At 53.4% G+C, this 20,908-nt stretch overlaps 1 protein-coding gene across 1 annotated transcript in view; it reads right to left on the reverse strand.

The window, feature by feature from the left end:
• The window catches only part of gbe1b (glucan (1,4-alpha-), branching enzyme 1b), a 393,966-nt gene that overhangs the window by 339,128 nt on the left and 33,930 nt on the right, over positions 1–20,908 (reverse strand). Inside the window, exon 2 of the mRNA XM_071358105.1 lies at positions 2,911–3,080. Within this exon, the coding sequence (XP_071214206.1) occupies positions 2,911–3,080 (170 nt within the window). The remainder of the gene's footprint in view (positions 1–2,910; positions 3,081–20,908) is intronic.

Here is a 20,908-nt window from a genome sequence, read left to right on the forward strand (position 1 = left end):
GTTCTCTTTGTCATCACAACCCAGCTGCAGCTTGTCTGTTTGGTGAAGAACACATCCTGAATGGCACCCTATTCCCTATATAGTGCACTACTTTTAACCAGAACCCAGTTGGGCCCTGTTCAAAAGTAGTGTACTATATAGTGAATAGTGTGCCATTTGAACCACATATTTGTTTGGAGCAGTGGGACAGAACAACAACAGGACAGAACAACAGCAGCAGCAGTGTAAAGCAGTGGGACAGAACAGCAGCAGTGGGACAGAACAGCAGCAGCAGTGGGACAGAACAGTGGGACAGAACAGTGGGACAGAACAGCAGCAGTGGGACAGAACAGTGGGACAGAACAGTGGGACAGAACAGTGGGACAGAACAGTGGGACAGAACAGCAGCAGTGGGACAGAACAGTGGGACAGAACAGCAGCAGTGGGACAGAACAGTGGGACAGAACAGTGGGACAGAACAGCAGCAGTGGGACAGAACAGTGGGACAGAACAACAGCAGTGGGACAGAACAGTGGGACAGAACAGCAGCAGTGGGACAGAACAGTGGGACAGAACAGCAGCAGTGGCACAGAACAGTGGGACAGAACAGCAGCAGTGGGACAGAACAGTGGGACAGAACAGCAGCAGTGGGACAGAACAGTGGGACAGAACAGCAGCAGTGGGACAGAACAGTGGGACAGAACAACAGCAGTGGGACAGAACAGTGGGACAGAACAGCAGCAGTGGGACAGAACAGTGGGACAGAACAGCAGCAGTGGGACAGAACAGTGGGACAGAACAACAGCAGTGGGACAGAACAGTGGGACAGAACAGCAGCAGTGGGACAGAACAGTGGGACAGAACAGCAGCAGTGGGACAGAACAGTGGGACAGAACAGCAGCAGTGGGACAGAACAGTGGGACAGAACAGCAGCAGTGGGACAGAACAGTGGGACAGAACAGTGGGACAGAACAGCAGCAGCAGTGGGACAGAACAGCAGCAGCAGTGGGACAGAACAGTGGGACAGAACAGCAGCAGTGGGACAGAACAGTGGGACAGAACAACAGCAGTGGGACAGAACAGTGGGACAGAACAGCAGCAGTGGGACAGAACAGTGGGACAGAACAGCAGCAGTGGGACAGAACAGTGGGACAGAACAGTGGGACAGAACAGCAGCAGCAGTGGGACAGAACAGCAGCAGCAGTGGGACAGAACAGTGGGACAGAACAGCAGCAGTGGGACAGAACAGTGGGACAGAACAACAGCAGTGGGACAGAACAGTGGGACAGAACAGCAGCAGTGGGACAGAACAGTGGGACAGAACAGCAGCAGTGGGACAGAACAGTGGGACAGAACAGCAGCAGTGGGACAGAACAACAGCAGCAGTGGGGGTCCCCTGCCTGCCTACTGCACTCTGTCCTCATGATGCTTTACTCAACAACTCATTTATGGTCTTCTAATTAAAACGTCTCTTAATTGCCTCGTTAAGTGATTTCATTGGGCCACACAATTTAAAAACATGAATATTAGCTTTCGTGATTATTTTGGATGTGTAATTCTGTCCATTAACAAAATGAGGAAATCTACAAAACAAACTAGTCATTTCTAATGAGATGTAATGATCTAATGGTCATTCATTAGTTGGGCAGAAGAAGGAATGAATTAAAACTCCTAATGAAGATATAGAAAGGAAATGGCACCCTATTCCCTACATAGTGCACTACTTTAGACCAGAGCCCTACGGCACCCTATTCCCTACATAGTGCACTACTTTAGACCAGAGCCCTACGGCACCCTATTCCCTACATAGTGCACTACTTTAGACCAGAGCCCTATGAGCCTGCGCTCTCTATTGGTCTTTCTGTGATTCCTTGCATCCCTCTGAACAGTACGAAAAGTCCAAGGTCCCTTCCCTCGTAACTTCTTCTCCAACGGGCTGTGAGAAGGAGGTGAGGAGAGAGGATGTGAGGAATCAAGGAGAGATGACTTGAGGAAGAGGGCGCATCGGATTCAGCTGAGCAGAACCAAGGGTTAACCTCCGCCTGAGCTGCTCATCAATTAATCAACTCTAAGCCTAAGTATGCAACATGACAGTCAGACCATTCTGTATCGGTCTACCTTCAAAGTTGAGGCCAAAGGGAAGAGAGCTCAGAGAGTACTTCTAACAGAACAAAGGCTGCACCAATCATGATTTATTTGTGTGTGTGTGTGTGTGTGTGTGTTTTGATAATAGCAAAAAACCCTTCAGGAAAAAACTCTGGAGCCTTTGTTTTCACTATTTACTAAAAACACCAACTCCAAGGGTATCTAACAATAAAGTTAAAATCCAAACTACAGTTAGGACAGATGAGGTCAAACCTCCAATTATATAGAAACAGCATTACAAGTTAAAGGGAAACAGATCTGTGTGTAATAACATCATTACAAGTTAAAGGGAAACAGATCTGTGTGTAATAACAGCATTACAAGTTAAAGGGAAACAGATATGTGTGTAATAACATCATTACGAGTTAAAGGGAAACAGATCTGTGTGTAATAACAGCATTACAAGTTAAAGGGAAACAGATCTGTGTGTAATAACAGCATCACAAGTTAAAGGGAAACAGATCTGTGTGTAATAACAGCATCACAAGTTAAAGGGAAACAGATCTGTGTGTAATAACAGCATCACAAGTTAAAGGGAAACAGATCTGTGTGTAATAACAGCATCACAACAGCTATTGATTTCCTCAGGAGATACTGGTTTCTACCGACTGACCTGATGCAGTTGGAGTGGGTCATTATCCTTCGTTCCTACACACAGCTACCAACGGAAGCCTGCCTGCATACGCGTGTGTTTCTCGGTGTGTGTGTGTGTGTGTGTGTGTGTGTGTGTGTGTGTGTGTGTGTGTGTGTGTGTGTGTGTGTGTGTGTGTCTGCTACAGTACTCACTGAAGTCTCCAGTAAGGAACAGGGCCTCCGCGGCTGGGGCCCACTCCCTCAACACCAGTCTGTTGTCAGCCATGCGGTTCACGCCAAAGGTCCTGTAGCTTCTAGTGAACTGATCAAAGCCTCCTTCTGCCTCCTCCAGGAGCAACAGACGCTTCTCAAACAGCCCATACCTGAGAGACAGGCAGAGAGAGAGAGAGACACACACAGACCGACACAGAGAGAGAGACACACAGACAGACACACAGACCGACACAGAGAGAGACACACAGACAAACACACAGACCGACACAGAGAGAGAGACACACAGACAGACACACAGACCGACACAGAGAGAGACACACAGACAAACACACAGACCGACACAGAGAGAGAGACACACAGACAGACACACAGACCGACACAGAGAGAGAGACACACAGACAGACACACAGACCGACACAGAGAGACAGACACAGAGAGAGAGACACACAGACAGACACACAGACCGACACAGAGAGAGAGACACACAGACCGACACAGAGAGAGAGACACACAGACAGACACAGAGAGAGAGAGACACAGAGAGAGAGAGACACAGACAGATACAGAGAGACACACAGACAGACACAGAGAGAGAGACACACACACAGACACACAGACAGTATTATTAATAACAGAGAAGGAACTGGGAAAGATACCAACTCCCCTTGACTAAATCATGGATAGAATCAGCATTGTCAATAACAGTAAATAGGATGCAATATTAATGACTCAGGCCAAGACCTAAAATACTAGAAATGTGTTGGTCAGCGTTAAAGGCTTCCCAAGACTATAGGAGATGTATTGATCAGTGTTAAAGGCTTCCCAAGACTATAGGAGATGTATTGATCAGCGTTAAAGGCTTCCCAAGACTATAGGAGATGTATTGATCAGTGTTAAAGGCTTCCCAAGACTATAGGAGATGTATTGATCAGTGTTAAAGGCTTCCCAAGACTATAGGAGATGTATTGATCAGTGTTAAAGGCTTCCCAAGACTATAGGAGATGTATTGGTCAGTGTTAAAGGCTTCCTAAGACTATAGGAGATGTATTGGTCAGTGTTAAAGGCTTCCCAAGACTATAGGAGATGTATTGATCAGTGTTAAAGGCTTCCCAAGACTATAGGAGATGTGTTGGTCAGTCTATGGTTGCATGCCACATTGTATGGGATTGGGCTCTGGTCAAAAGTAGTGCAATATGCTGTGAGAGTACAAAACATTAAGAACACCTGCTCTTTCCATGAAATAGAGTGACCAGCTGAAAGCTATGATCCCTTATTGATGTCACTTGTTAAATCCACTTCAATCAGTGTAGATGAAGGGGAGGAGACGGGGTTAAAGAAGGATTTTTAAGCCTTGAGACAATTGAGACATGGATTGTGTATGTGTGCCAATCAGAGGGTGAATGGGCAAGACAAAATATTTAAGTTCCTTTGAACGGGGTATGGTAGTAGGTGCCAGGTGCAGCGGTTTGTGTCAAGAACTGCAACGCTGCTGGGTTTTTCACTCTCAACAGTTTCCCGTGTGTATCAAGAATGTTCCACCGCCCAAAGGACATCCAGCCAACTTGACACAACTGTAGGAAACATTGGAGTCAACATGGGACAGCATTCCAGTGGAACACTTGACACCTTGTAAAATAGTCCAATTCACACACACAAATCTCATACACAATCAAGACTGCCTCTGATCTGGAGGACTTACTAAACAGAGAACATCCCTGGTCATCCCTACTGTCTCTGATCTGGAGGACTCACTAAAACAGAGAGCATCCCTGGTCATCACTACTGCCTCTGATCTGGAGGACTCACTAAACAGAGAACATCCCTGGCTGGGTAGACTAGCTGGGTAGACTGCCCTAAACGGAGGCTACCTATAGCTGGGTAGACTAGCTGGGTAGACTAGCTGGGTAGACTAGCTGGGTAGACTGCCCTAAACGGAGGCTACCTATAGCTGGGTAGACTAGCTGGGTAGACTGCCCTAAATGGAGGCTACCTATAGCTGGGTAGACTGCCCTAAATGGAGGCTACCTATAGCTGGGTAGACTAGCTGGGTAGACTGCCCTAAATGGAGGCTACCTATAGCTGGGTAGACTAGCTGGGTAGACTGCCCTAAATGGAGGCTACCTATAGCTGGGTAGACTAGCTGGGTAGACTGCCCTAAATGGAGGCTACCTATAGCTGGGTAGACTAGCTGGGTAGACTGCCCTAAATGGAGGCTACCTATAGCTGGGTAGACTGCCCTAAATGGAGGCTACCTATAGCTGGGTAGACTAGCTGGGTAGACTGCCCTAAACGGAGGCTACCTATAGCTGGGTAGACTAGCTGGGTAGACTAGCTGGGTAGACTAGCTGGGTAGACTAGCTGGGTAGACTAGCTGGGTAGACTAGCTGGGTAGACTGCCCTAAACGGAGGCTACCTATAGCTGGGTAGACTAGCTGGGTAGACTAGCTGGGTAGACTGCCCTAAACGGAGGCTACCTATAGCTGGGTAGACTAGCTGGGTAGACTGCCCTAAATGGAGGCTACCTATAGCTGGGTAGACTGCCCTAAACGGAGGCTACCTATAGCTGGGTAGACTGCCCTAAACGGAGGCTACCTATAGCTGGGTAGACTAGCTGGGTAGACTAGCTGGGTAGACTAGCTGGGTAGACTAGCTGGGTAGACTGCCCTAAACGGAGGCTACCTATAGCTGGGTAGACTAGCTGGGTAGACTGCCCTAAATGGAGGCTACCTATAGCTGGGTAGACTAGCTGGGTAGACTAGCTGGGTAGACTAGCTGGGTAGACTAGCTGGGTAGACTAGCTGGGTAGACTAGCTGGGTAGACTAGCTGGGTAGACTGCCCTAAACGGAGGCTACCTATAGCTGGGTAGACTAGCTGGGTAGACTAGCTGGGTAGACTGCCCTAAACGGAGGCTACCTATAGCTGGGTAGACTAGCTGGGTAGACTAGCTGGGTAGACTGCCCTAAACGGAGGCTATAGGTAGTCTTAGAACCCGGTCAACGTAACACACACACACTATTAATGCTGTAGCCAAGAGGTTGGTGAGCTATATGTGGACGTGGTTGTTGTAATACCATGTATAGTATACAGTCTAAAAAAAGGGTAGGTCTATCGGAGTAGCCTCTGGCTTTACCTTGGACCGCATTCGAGGGCATGAAAAATCAATACACGAACATCATTATACAAAATGGATAGGCTGTCTTGCAAAGAGCATTCATATTTTATCCCCTGCCACACATCAACATACTGTAAGCCATCGCTCACAAAAAGTATGCTAATTTTAGTCACTGTTACTGTGTAAAGACAGTTATGCTGTTGCATGTATTTTAATTAATATAGTGTTTTTTATCAAACGATATCTACCCGAATATGTCCCTATAACCTTTCCCGTACGGAGTCACTATGTCACTACGTCACCAGGAATCAAATTTTATTTTATTTGGGTAGACACTACGTCACCAGGACTCCATGTCACTATGTCACTACGTCACCAGGACGCCGTGTCACTACGTCACCAGGACGCCGTGTCACTACGTCACCAGGACGCCGTGTCACTACGTCACCAGGACGCCGTGTCACTACGTCACCAGGACGCCGTGTCACTACGTCACCAGGACGCCGTGTCACTACGTCACCAGGACGCCGTGTCACTACGTCACCAGGACGCCGTGTCACTACGTCACCAGGACGCCATGTCACTACGTCACCAAATCAAATCAAATTTTATTGGATTTGGGTAGACACTACATCACCAGGACTCCATGTCACTATGTTACTACGTCACCAGGACGCCGTGTCACTACATCACCAGGACGCCGTGTCACTACGTCACCGTGTCACTATGTTACTACGTCACCAGGACACCATGTCACTATGTTACTACGTCACCAGGACACCGTGTCACTATGTTACTACGTCACCAGGACACCGTGTCACTATGTTACTACGTCACCAGGACACCGTGTCACTATGTTACTACGTCACCAGGACGCCGTGTCACTATGTTACTACGTCACCAGGACGCCGTGTCACTATGTTACTACGTCACCAGGACGCCGTGTCACTATGTTACTACGTCACCAGGACGCCGTGTCACTATGTTACTACGTCACCAGGACGCCGTGTCACTATGTTACTATGTCACCAGGACGCCGTGTCACTATGTTACTACGTCACCAAGACACCGTGGCACCATGTCACTATGTTACCAGGACACCATGTTACTATGACACTATGTCACCAGGACACCGTGTTACTATGTTACTACGTCACCAGGACACCGTGTCACTATGTTACTACGTCACCAGGACGCCGTGTCACTATGTTACTACGTCACCAGGACACCGTGTCACTATGTTACTACGTCACCAGGACACCGTGTCACTATGTTACTACGTCACCAGGACGCCGTGTCACTATGTTACTATGTCACCAGGACACCGTGTTACTATGTTATTATGTATCCAGGACACCGTATTACTATGTTACTATGTCACCAGGACACCGTATTACTATGTTACTATGTCACCAGGACACCGTGTTATTATGTCACCAGGACACCGTGTTACTATGTCACTATGTCACCAGGACACCGTATTACTATGTTACTATGTCACCAGGACACCGTGTTATTATGTCACCAGGACACCGTGTTACTATGTTACTATGTCACCAGGACACTGTGTTACTATGTCACCAGGACACCGTGTTACTATGTCACCAGGACACCGTGTTACTATGTCACTAGGACACCGTGTTACTATGTCACCAGGACACCGTGTTACTATGTCACCAGGACACCGTGTTACTATGTCACCAGGACACCGTGTTACTATGTCACCAGGACACCGTGTTACTATGTCACCAGGACACCGTGTTACTATGTCACTATGTTACCAGGACACCGTTTTACTATGTTACTATGTCACCAGGACACCGTGTTATTATGTCACCAGGACACCGTGTTACTATGTCACTATGTCACCAGGACACCGTATTACTATGTTACTATGTCACCAGGACACCGTGTTATTATGTCACCAGGACACCGTGTTACTATGTCACCAGGACACCGTGTTACTATGTCACCAGGACACCGTGTTATTATGTCACCAGGACACCGTGTTACTATGTTATTATGTCACCAGGACACTGTGTTACTATGTCACCAGGACACCGTGTTACTATGTCACCAGGACACCGTGTTACTATGTCACCAGGACACCGTGTTACTATGTCACCAGGACACCGTGTTACTATGTCACCAGGACACCGTGTTACTATGTCACCAGGACACCGTGTTACTATGTCACCAGGACACCGTGTTACTATGTCACCAGGACACCGTGTTACTATGTCACCAGGACACCGTGTTACTATGTCACCAGGACACCGTGTTACTATGTTATTATGTATCCAGAACACCGTGTTACTATTTTACAATGTCACCATGTTACTATGTCACCAGGACACCGTGACACCATGTTACTATGTCACCAATACACCGTGGCACCATGTCACTATGTCACCAGGACACCGTGACACCATGTTACTATGTCACCAATACACCGTGGCACCATGTCACTATGTTACCAGGACACCGTGACACCATGTCACTATGTTACCAGGACACCGTCTTACTATGTTACTATATCACCATGTTATTATGTCACCAGGACACCATGTCACTATATTACCAGGACACCGTCTTACTATGTTACTATGTCACCAGGACACTGTGACATCATGTTACCAGGACACAATGTCACCAGGACACCGTGACACCATGTTACCAGGACACTGTGTTACTATGTTACTATGTGTGTACTATGTCACTATGTCACCAGGACACCGTGTTATTATGTCACCAGGACACCGTGTTACTATGTCACCAGGACACCGTGTTACTATGTCACCAGGACACCGTGTTACTATGTCACCAGGACACCGTGTTACTATGTCACCAGGACACCGTGTTACTATGTCACCAGGACACCGTGTTACTATGTCACCAGGACACCGTGTTACTATGTCACCAGGACACCGTGTTACTATGTCACCAGGACACCGTGTTACTATGTCACCAGGACACCGTGTTACTATGTCACCAGGACACCGTGTTACTATGTCACCAGGACACCGTGTTACTATGTCACCAGGACACCGTGTTACTATGTCACCAGGACACCGTGTTACTATGTCACCAGGACACCGTGTTACTATGTCACCAGGACACCGTGTTACTATGTCACCAGGACACCGTGTTACTATGTATCCAGAACACCGTGTTACTATTTTACTATGTCACCAGGACACTGTGTTACTATGTTACAATGTCACCATGTTACTATGTCACCAGGACACCGTGACACCATGTTACTATGTCACCAATACACCGTGACACCATGTCACTATGTTACCAGGACACCGTCTTACTATGTTACTATATCACCATGTTATTATGTCACCAGGACACCATGTCACTATATTACCAGGACACCGTCTTACTATGTTACTATGTCACCAGGACACTGTGACATCATGTTACCAGGACACAATGTTACCAGGACACCGTGTTACTATGTTACTATGTCACCAGGACACCATGTTACTATGTTGTCCTGTAGCCCATCTCAGCCTTGTGCAGGTCTACAATTTTATCCCTGATGTCCTTACACAGCTCTCTGGTCTTGGCCATTGTGGAGAGGTTGGAGTCTGTTTGATTGAGTGTGTGGACAGGTGTCTTTTATACAGGTAACGAGTTCAAACAGGTGCAGTTAATACAGGTAATGAGTGGAGAACAGGAGGGCTTCTTAAAGAAAAACTAACAGGTCTGTGAGAGCCAGAATTCTTACTGGTTGGTAGGTGATCAAATACTTATGTCATGCAATAAAATGCAAATTAATTACTTAAAAATCATACAATGTGATTTTCTGGATTTTTGTTTTAGATTCCGTCTCTCACAGTTGAAGTGTACCTATGATAAAAATTACAGACCTCTACATGCTTTGTAAGTAGGAAAACCTGCAAAATCGGCAGTGTATCAAATACTACTTCTCCCCACTGTGTATATATATATATATATATATCCCTCGCTCCCCACCTTCCTCCCCGTCTCCACTCACTCCCCTCTCTCTCATCCCTCGCTCCCCACCTTCCTCCCCGTCTCCACTCACTCCCCTCTCTCTCATCCCTCGCTCCCCACCTTCCTCCCCGTCTCCACTCACTCCCCTCTCTCTCATCCCTCGCTCCCCACCTTCCTCCCCGTCTCCACTCACTCCCCTCTCTCTCATCCCTCGCTCCCCACCTTCCTCCCCGTCTCCACTCACTCCCCTCTCTCTCATCCCTCGCTCCCCACCTTCCTCCCCGTCTCCACTCACTCCCCTCTCTCTCATCCCTCGCTCCCCACCTTCCTCCCCGTCTCCACTCACTCCCCTCTCTCTCATCCCTCGCTCCCCACCTTCCTCCCCGTCCCCACTCACTCCCCTCTCTCTCATCCCTCGCTCCCCACCTTCCTCCCCGTCCCCACTCACTCCCCTCTCTCTCATCCCTCGCTCCCCACCTTCCTCCCCGTCCCCACTCACTCCCCTCTCTCTCATCCCTCGCTCCCCACCTTCCTCCCCGTCCCCACTCACTCCCCTCTCTCTCATCCCTCGCTCCCCACCTTCCTCCCCGTCCCCACTCACTCCCCTCTCTCTCATCCCTCGCTCCCCACCTTCCTCCCCGTCCCCACTCACTCCCCTCTCTCTCATCCCTCGCTCCCCACCTTCCTCCCCGTCTCCACTCACTCCCCTCTCTCTCATCCCTCGCTCCCCACCTTCCTCCCCGTCTCCACTCACTCCCCTCTCTCTCATCCCTCGCTCCCCACCTTCCTCCCCGTCTCCACTCACTCCCCTCTCTCTCATCCCTCGCTCCCCACCTTCCTCCCCGTCTCCACTCACTCCCCTCTCTCTCATCCCTCGCTCCCCACCTTCCTCCCCGTCTCCACTCACTCCCCTCTCTCTCATCCCTCGCTCCCCACCTTCCTCCCCGTCTCCACTCACTCCCCTCTCTCTCATCCCTCGCTCCCCACCTTCCTCCCCGTCTCCACTCACTCCCCTCTCTCTCATCCCTCGCTCCCCACCTTCCTCCCCGTCTCCACTCACTCCCCTCTCTCTCATCCCTCGCTCCCCACCTTCCTCCCCGTCTCCACTCACTCCCCTCTCTCTCATCCCTCGCTCCCCACCTTCCTCCCCGTCTCCACTCACTCCCCTCTCTCTCATCCCTCGCTCCCCACCTTCCTCCCCGTCTCCACTCACTCCCCTCTCTCTCATCCCTCGCTCCCCACCTTCCTCCCCGTCTCCACTCACTCCCCTCTCTCTCATCCCTCGCTCCCCACCTTCCTCCCCGTCTCCACTCACTCCCCTCTCTCTCATCCCTCGCTCCCCACCTTCCTCCCCGTCTCCACTCACTCCCCTCTCTCTCATCCCTCGCTCCCCACCTTCCTCCCCGTCTCCACTCACTCCCCTCTCTCTCATCCCTCGCTCCCCACCTTCCTCCCCGTCTCCACTCACTCCCCTCTCTCTCATCCCTCGCTCCCCACCTTCCTCCCCGTCTCCACTCACTCCCCTCTCTCTCATCCCTCGCTCCCCACCTTCCTCCCCGTCTCCACTCACTCCCCTCTCTCTCATCCCTCGCTCCCCACCTTCCTCCCCGTCTCCACTCACTCCCCTCTCTCTCATCCCTCGCTCCCCACCTTCCTCCCCGTCTCCACTCACTCCCCTCTCTCTCATCCCTCGCTCCCCACCTTCCTCCCCGTCTCCACTCACTCCCCTCTCTCTCATCCCTCGCTCCCCACCTTCCTCCCCGTCCCCACTCACTCCCCTCTCTCTCATCCCTCGCTCCCCACCTTCCTCCCCGTCTCCCCTCTCTCTCATCCCTCGCTCCCCACCTTCCTCCCCGTCTCCCCTCTCTCTCATCCCTCGCTCCCCACCTTCCTCCCCGTCTCCACTCACTCCCCTCTCTCTCATCCCTCGCTCCCCACCTTCCTCCCCGTCTCCACTCACTCCCCTCTCTCTCATCCCTCGCTCCCCACCTTCCTCCCCGTCTCCACTCACTCCCCTCTCTCTCATCCCTCGCTCCCCACCTTCCTCCCCGTCTCCACTCACTCCCCTCTCTCTCATCCCTCGCTCCCCACCTTCCTCCCCGTCTCCACTCACTCCCCTCTCTCTCATCCCTCGCTCCCCACCTTCCTCCCCGTCTCCACTCACTCCCCTCTCTCTCATCCCTCGCTCCCCACCTTCCTCCCCGTCTCCACTCACTCCCCTCTCTCTCATCCCTCGCTCCCCACCTTCCTCCCCGTCTCCACTCACTCCCCTCTCTCTCATCCCTCGCTCCCCACCTTCCTCCCCGTCTCCACTCACTCCCCTCTCTCTCATCCCTCGCTCCCCACCTTCCTCCCCGTCTCCACTCACTCCCCTCTCTCTCATCCCTCGCTCCCCACCTTCCTCCCCGTCTCCACTCACTCCCCTCTCTCTCATCCCTCGCTCCCCACCTTCCTCCCCGTCTCCACTCACTCCCCTCTCTCTCATCCCTCGCTCCCCACCTTCCTCCCCGTCTCCACTCACTCCCCTCTCTCTCATCCCTCGCTCCCCACCTTCCTCCCCGTCTCCACTCACTCCCCTCTCTCTCATCCCTCGCTCCCCACCTTCCTCCCCGTCTCCACTCACTCCCCTCTCTCTCATCCCTCGCTCCCCACCTTCCTCCCCGTCTCCACTCACTCCCCTCTCTCTCATCCCTCGCTCCCCACCTTCCTCCCCGTCTCCACTCACTCCCCTCTCTCTCATCCCTCGCTCCCCACCTTCCTCCCCGTCTCCACTCACTCCCCTCTCTCTCATCCCTCGCTCCCCACCTTCCTCCCCGTCTCCACTCACTCCCCTCTCTCTCATCCCTCGCTCCCCACCTTCCTCCCCGTCTCCACTCACTCCCCTCTCTCTCATCCCTCGCTCCCCACCTTCCTCCCCGTCTCCACTCACTCCCCTCTCTCTCATCCCTCGCTCCCCACCTTCCTCCCCGTCTCCACTCACTCCCCTCTCTCTCATCCCTCGCTCCCCACCTTCCTCCCCGTCTCCACTCACTCCCCTCTCTCTCATCCCTCGCTCCCCACCTTCCTCCCCGTCTCCACTCACTCCCCTCTCTCTCATCCCTCGCTCCCCACCTTCCTCCCCGTCTCCACTCACTCCCCTCTCTCTCATCCCTCGCTCCCCACCTTCCTCCCCGTCTCCACTCACTCCCCTCTCTCTCATCCCTCGCTCCCCACCTTCCTCCCCGTCTCCACTCACTCCCCTCTCTCTCATCCCTCGCTCCCCACCTTCCTCCCCGTCTCCACTCACTCCCCTCTCTCTCATCCCTCGCTCCCCACCTTCCTCCCCGTCTCCACTCACTCCCCTCTCTCTCATCCCTCGCTCCCCACCTTCCTCCCCGTCTCCACTCACTCCCCTCTCTCTCATCCCTCGCTCCCCACCTTCCTCCCCGTCTCCACTCACTCCCCTCTCTCTCATCCCTCGCTCCCCACCTTCCTCCCCGTCTCCACTCACTCCCCTCTCTCTCATCCCTCGCTCCCCACCTTCCTCCCCGTCTCCACTCACTCCCCTCTCTCTCATCCCTCGCTCCCCACCTTCCTCCCCGTCTCCACTCACTCCCCTCTCTCTCATCCCTCGCTCCCCACCTTCCTCCCCGTCTCCACTCACTCCCCTCTCTCTCATCCCTCGCTCCCCACCTTCCTCCCCGTCTCCACTCACTCCCCTCTCTCTCATCCCTCGCTCCCCACCTTCCTCCCCGTCTCCACTCACTCCCCTCTCTCTCATCCCTCGCTCCCCACCTTCCTCCCCGTCTCCACTCACTCCCCTCTCTCTCATCCCTCGCTCCCCACCTTCCTCCCCGTCCCCACTCACTCCCCTCTCTCTCATCCCTCGCTCCCCACCTTCCTCCCCGTCTCCACTCACTCCCCTCTCTCTCATCCCTCGCTCCCCACCTTCCTCCCCGTCTCCACTCACTCCCCTCTCTCTCATCCCTCGCTCCCCACCTTCCTCCCCGTCTCCACTCACTCCCCTCTCTCTCATCCCTCGCTCCCCACCTTCCTCCCCGTCTCCACTCACTCCCCTCTCTCTCATCCCTCGCTCCCCACCTTCCTCCCCGTCTCCACTCACTCCCCTCTCTCTCATCCCTCGCTCCCCACCTTCCTCCCCGTCTCCACTCACTCCCCTCTCTCTCATCCCTCGCTCCCCACCTTCCTCCCCGTCTCCACTCACTCCCCTCTCTCTCATCCCTCGCTCCCCACCTTCCTCCCCGTCCCCACTCACTCCCCTCTCTCTCCTCCCTCGCTCCCCACCTTCCTCCCCGTCTCCACTCACTCCCCTCTCTCTCATCCCTCGCTCCCCACCTTCCTCCCCGTCTCCACTCACTCCCCTCTCTCTCATCCCTCGCTCCCCACCTTCCTCCCCGTCTCCCCTCTCTCTCATCCCTCGCTCCCCACCTTCCTCCCCGTCTCCACTCACTCCCCTCTCTCTCATCCCTCGCTCCCCACCTTCCTCCCCGTCTCCACTCACTCCCCTCTCTCTCATCCCTCGCTCCCCACCTTCCTCCCCGTCTCCACTCACTCCCCTCTCTCTCTCTCTCTCTCTCATCCCTCGCTTCCCACCTTCCTCCCCATCTCCACTCACTCCCCTCTCTCTCTCTCATCCCTCGCTCCCCATCTCCACTCACTCCCCTCGCTCCCCACCTTCCTCCCCGTCCCCACTCACTCCCCTCTCTCTCATCCCTCGCTCCCCACCTTCCTCCCCGTCTCCACTCACTCCCCTCTCTCTCATCCCTCGCTCCCCACCTTCCTCCCCGTCTCCACTCACTCCCCTCTCTCTCATCCCTCGCTCCCCACCTTCCTCCCCGTCTCCCCTCTCTCTCATCCCTCGCTCCCCACCTTCCTCCCCGTCTCCACTCACTCCCCTCTCTCTCATCCCTCGCTCCCCACCTTCCTCCCCGTCTCCACTCACTCCCCTCTCTCTCTCATCCCTCGCTCCCCACCTTCCTCCCCGTCTCCACTCACTCCCCTCTCTCTCTCTCTCTCTCTCTCTCATCCCTCGCTTCCCACCTTCCTCCCCATCTCCACTCACTCCCCTCTCTCTCTCTCATCCCTCGCTCCCCATCTCCACTCACTCCCCTCCCTCGCTCCCCACCTTCCTCCCCTCTCTCTCTCATCCCTCGCTCCCCATCTCCACTCACTCCCCACCTTCCTCCCCGTCTCCACTCACTCCCCTCTCTCTCTCATCCCTCGCTCCCCGTCTCCACTCACTCCCCTCTCTCTCTCATCCCTCGCTCCCCGTCTCCACTCACTCCCCTCTCTGTCTCTCTCCACTCTGAAACTCAAATCGATAACAATGCTTAGTTCTCCCATACCCGCGGTGTCACCATTTCAGAATGCATGTTCTGGCAGCCCTGTGGAGAGCCTTTCCACAGGATGAGGAGAGGAGAGGAGGATTCAGTTAAGGATGGCTCCTGGCTCTGCATTAATAGTCATGGTTATGATTAGAACAAACTAAGTGCTGGGGGGGGATAGTCTGGCTGGCTGGGTGGGTGCTGTGTGTTTCTATAGTCCTGCGTATCTAGAACCTCTTCTTCTGGCCCTGCTGGCATGATTAGACAGGAGATGAGAAGACATTGTCTGTGTGTGTGTGCGTGTGTCTCAAATTGCACCCTATTACCTATACAGTGCGCTACTTTAGGGCAGAGCCCTGAACATGCCCTATGGGCCCTGGTCAAAAGTAGTGCACTATGTAGGGAATAAGGTTCTGTCAAAAGTAGTGCACTAATGTAAAGAATAGAGTGCCAATTGGGACATACCCGTCAAGATCAGACCACGCATCACAATCACACTCAAGGTGACTTCAAGGTTCCATTCCAAATCACACCCTATTCCATATATAGTGCACTACTTTTGACCAGAGCCCCACTAAATAAGGAATAGGGAGCTATTTGGGACCCTAAAAGACATCTGATTTCCCTAAACTTGCTGCTAACACAAAATCTAAACTTCCCCTCACCTGCTTATTAGTAATAACGAGTAATACAATTAGGCCAGCCTCTGACTTTGTCCTCGGTTTCTCCTCTCTCTCTCAGGGTGTGATCTCTGTGTGTGTGTGTGTGTGTGTGTGTGTGTGTGTGTGTTTACAACCATTTTATATTATTCTTCATTATTTTATTACAATGTATATTGTACAAATTGTTGCTTGGCAATATTAAAACGCAATGTTTTTTATGCCAAGAAAGAAGCTTGAGAGAGAGGACAGAGACGACAGAGGGAGAGGAGAGAGAGGACAGAGAGCAAGAGAGAGAGGACAGAGACGACACAGAGCGCGAGAGAGAGAGAGGACAGAGACGACACAGAGCGAGAGAGAGAGAGAGGACAGAGACGACACAGAGCGAGAGAGAGAGGACAGAGACGACACAGAGCGAAAGAGGAGAGAGAGGACAGAGACGACACAGAGCGAGAGAGAGAGGACAGAGACGACACAGAGCGAGAGAGAGAGAGAGGACAGAGACGACACAGAGCGAGAGAGGACAGAGACGACACAGAGCGAGAGAGAGAGAGAGGACAGAGACGACACAGAGCGAGAGAGAGAGAGAGGACAGAGACGACACAGAGCGAGAGAGAGAGAGAGGACAGACGACACAGAGCGAGAGAGAGAGAGAGAGGACAGAGACGACACAGAGCGAAAGAGGAGAGAGAGGACAGAGACGACACAGAGAGAGAGAGAGGACAGAGACGACACAGAGGGAGAGAGAGAGAGAGGACAGAGACGACACAGAGCGAGAGAGGACAGAGACGACACAGAGGGAGAGAGAGGACAGAGACGACACAGAGCGAGAGAGGAGAGAGAGGACAGAGACAACACAGAGGGAGAGAGGAGAGAGAGGACAGAGACGACACAGAGCGAGAGAGAGAGAGAGGACAGAGACGACACAGAGCGAGAGAGAGAGAGAGGACAGAGACGACAGAGCGAGAGGAGAGAGGACAGAGACGACAGAGCGAGAGGAGAGAGGACAGAGACGACACAGAGCGAGAGAGAGAGGAGAGAGAGGACAGAGACGACAGAGCGAGAGGAGAGAGAGGACAGAGACGACACAGAGCGAGAGAGAGAGAGAGGACAGAGACGACACAGAGCGAGAGAGAGAGAGAGGACAGAGACGACACAGAGCGAGAGAGGAGAGAGAGAGGACAGAGACGACACAGAGCGAGAGAGGAGAGAGAGGACAGAGACGACACAGAGCGAGAGAGAGAGAGAGGACAGAGACGACACAGAGCGAGAGAGGACAGAGACGACACAGAGCGAGAGAGAGGACAGAGACGACACAGAGCGAGAGAGAGAGGAGAGAGAGGACAGAGACGACACAGAGCGAGAGAGGAGAGAGAGGACAGAGACGACACAGAGCGAGAGAGGAGAGAGAGGACAGAGACGACACAGAGCGAGAGAGAGAGAGAGGACAGAGACGACACAGAGCGAGAGAGAGAGAGAGGACAGAGACGACACAGAGCGAGAGAGAGAGAGAGGACAGAGACGACACAGAGCGAAAGAGGAGAGAGAGGACAGAGACGACACAGAGCGAGAGAGAGAGGAGAGAGAGGACAGAGACGACACAGAGCGAGAGAGGAGAGAGAGGACAGAGACGACACAGAGCGAGAGAGGACAGAGACGACACAGAGCGAGAGAGAGAGAGAGGACAGAGAAGACACAGAGCGAGAGAGAGGACAGAGACGACACAGAGGGAGAGAGAGAGAGAGGACAGAGACGACACAGAGCGAGAGAGGAGAGAGAGGACAGAGACGACACAGAGAGAGAGAGGAGAGAGAGGACAGAGACGACACAGAGCGAGAGAGAGAGAGAGGACAGAGACGACACAGAGCGAGAGAGAGAGGAGAGAGAGGACAGAGACGACACAGAGCGAGAGAGAGGACAGAGACGACACAGAGCGAGAGAGAGAGAGAGGACAGAGACGACACAGAGCGAGAGAGAGGACAGAGACGACACAGAGCGAGAGAGAGAGAGAGGACAGAGACGACACAGAGCGAGAGAGAGGAGAGAGAGGACAGAGACGACACAGAGCGAGAGAGGAGAGAGAGGACAGAGACGACACAGAGCGAGAGAGAGAGAGAGAGGACAGAGACGACACAGAGCGAGAGAGAGAGAGAGGACAGAGACGACACAGAGCGAGAGAGAGAGAGAGGACAGAGACGACACAGAGCGAAAGAGGAGAGAGAGGACAGAGACGACACAGAGCGAGAGAGAGAGGAGAGAGAGGACAGAGACGACACAGAGCGAGAGAGGAGAGAGAGGACAGAGACGAGAGAGAGAGAGAGAGGACAGAGACGACACAGAGCGAGAGAGAGAGAGAGGACAGAGATGACACAGAGCGAGAGAGAGGACAGAGACGACACAGAGGGAGAGAGAGAGAGAGGACAGAGACGACACAGAGCGAGAGAGGAGAGAGAGGACAGAGACGACACAGAGAGAGAGAGGAGAGAGAGGACAGAGACGACACAGAGCGAGAGAGGAGAGAGAGGACAGAGACGACACAGAGCGAGAGAGAGAGAGAGGACAGAGACGACACAGAGCGAAAGAGGAGAGAGAGGACAGAGACGACACAGAGCGAGAGAGAGAGAGAGAGAGGACAGAGACGACACAGAGCGCGAGAGAGAGGAGAGAGAGGACAGAGACGACACAGAGGGAGAGAGAGAGGAGAGAAAGGACACAGAGCGAGAGAGAGGACAGAGACGACACAGAGCGAGAGAGAGAGAGAGAGAGGAGAGAGAGGACAGAGACGACACAGAGCGAGAGAGAGAGAGAGGAGAGAGAGAGAGAGAGAGAGAGGAGAGAGAGGACAGAGACGACACAGAGCGAAAGAGAGAGAGAGGAGAGAGACGACACAGAGCGAGAGAGCGAGAGAGGACAAAGACGACACAGAGCGCGAGAGAGAGAGAGAGAGGAGAGACAGGACAGAGACGACACAGAGCGAGAGAGAGAGAGGAGAGAGAGGACACAGACGACACAGAGAGAGAGAGAGAGAGAGGAGCAAGAGAGAGAGAGAGGAGAGAGAGGACAGAGACGACACAGAGCGAAAGAGAGAGAGAGGAGAGAGACGACACAGAGCGAGAGAGAGAGAGAGGAGAGAGAGGACAGAGACGACACAGAGCGAGAGAGAGAGAGAGGACAAAGACGACACAGAGCGCGAGAGAGAGAGAGGACAGAGACGACACAGAGCGAGAGAGAGGAGAGGAGAGAGAGGACAGAGACGACACAGAGCGAGAGAGAGAGAGAGGACAAAGACGACACAGAGCGCGAGAGAGAGAGAGGACAGAGACGACACAGAGCGAGAGAGAGGAGAGAGAGGACAGAGACGACACAGAGCGAGAGAGAGAGAGAGGACAAAGACGACACAGAGCGAGAGAGAGAGAGAGGAGAGAGACGACAGAGACGACACAGAGCGAGAGAGAGAGAGAGGACAAAGACGACACAGAGCGCGAGAGAGAGAGAGGACAGAGACGACACAGAGCGAGAGAGAGAGAGAGAGAGAGAGGACAGAGACGACACAGAGCGAGAGAGAGAGAGGACAGAGACGACACAGAGCGAGAGAGAGAGGAGAGAGAGGACAGAGACGACACAGAGAGAGAGAGGAGAGAGAGGACAGAGACGACACAGAGGGAGAGAGAGAGGAGAGAGAGGACACAGAGCGAGAGAGAGGACAGAGACGACACAGAGCGAAAGAGGAGAGAGAGAGGACAGAGACGACACAGAGCGAGAGAGAGAGAGAGGACAGAGACGACACAGAGCGAGAGAGAGAGAGAGGACAGAGACGACAGAGACGACACAGAGCGCGAGAGAGAGGAGAGAGAGAGAGGACAGAGACGACACAGAGCGAGAGAGAGGACAGAGACGACACAGAGCGAGAGAGAGGACAGAGACGACACAGAGCGCGAGAGAGAGAGAGGACAGAGACGACACAGAGCGAGAGAGAGAGAGAGAGAGGAGAGAGAGGACAGAGACGACACAGAGCGAGAGAGAGAGAGAGAGAGAGGAGAGAGAGGACAGAGACGACACAGAGCGAGAGGACAGAGACGACACAGAGCGAAAGAGGAGAGAGAGAGGAGAGAGAGGACAGAGACGACACAGAGCGAGAGAGAGAGAGAGAGAGGAGAGAGAGGACAGAGACGACACAGAGCGAGAGAGAGAGAGAGAGAGAGAGGAGAGAGAGGAGAGAGAGGACAGAGACGACACAGAGCGAAAGAGAGAGAGAGGAGAGAGAGGAGCGAGAGAGAGAGAGAGAGAGAGAGGAGAGAGAGGACAGAGACGACACAGATCGAAAGAGAGAGAGAGGAGAGAGACGACACAGAGCGAGAGAGCGAGAGAGGACAAAGACGACACAGAGCGCGAGAGAGAGAGAGGACAGAGACAACACAGAGCGAGAGAGAGAGAGAGGAGAGAGAGGACAGAGACGACACAGAGCGAGAGAGAGAGAGAGGACAAAGACGACACAGAGCGCGAGAGAGAGAGAGGACAGAGACGACACAGAGCGAGAGAGAGAGAGAGGAGAGAGAGGACAGAGACGACACAGAGCGAGAGAGAGAGAGAGGACAAAGACGACACAGAGCGAGAGAGAGAGAGAGGAGAGAGAGGACAGAGACGACACAGAGCGAGAGAGAGAGAGAGGACAAAGACGACACAGAGCGCGAGAGAGAGAGAGGACAGAGACGACACAGAGCGAGAGAGAGAGAGAGGAGAGAGAGGACAGAGACGACACAGAGCGAGAGAGAGAGAGAGGACAGAGACGACACAGAGCGAGAGAGAGAGGAGAGAGAGGACAGAGACGACACAGAGCGAGAGAGAGAGAGGAGAGAGAGGACAGAGACGACACAGAGGGAGAGAGAGAGGAGAGAGAGGACACAGAGCGAGA

The sequence above is a fragment of the Salvelinus alpinus genome, chromosome 21 (assembly GCF_045679555.1).
Source record: "Salvelinus alpinus chromosome 21, SLU_Salpinus.1, whole genome shotgun sequence".
NCBI lineage: Eukaryota > Metazoa > Chordata > Actinopteri > Salmoniformes > Salmonidae > Salvelinus > Salvelinus alpinus.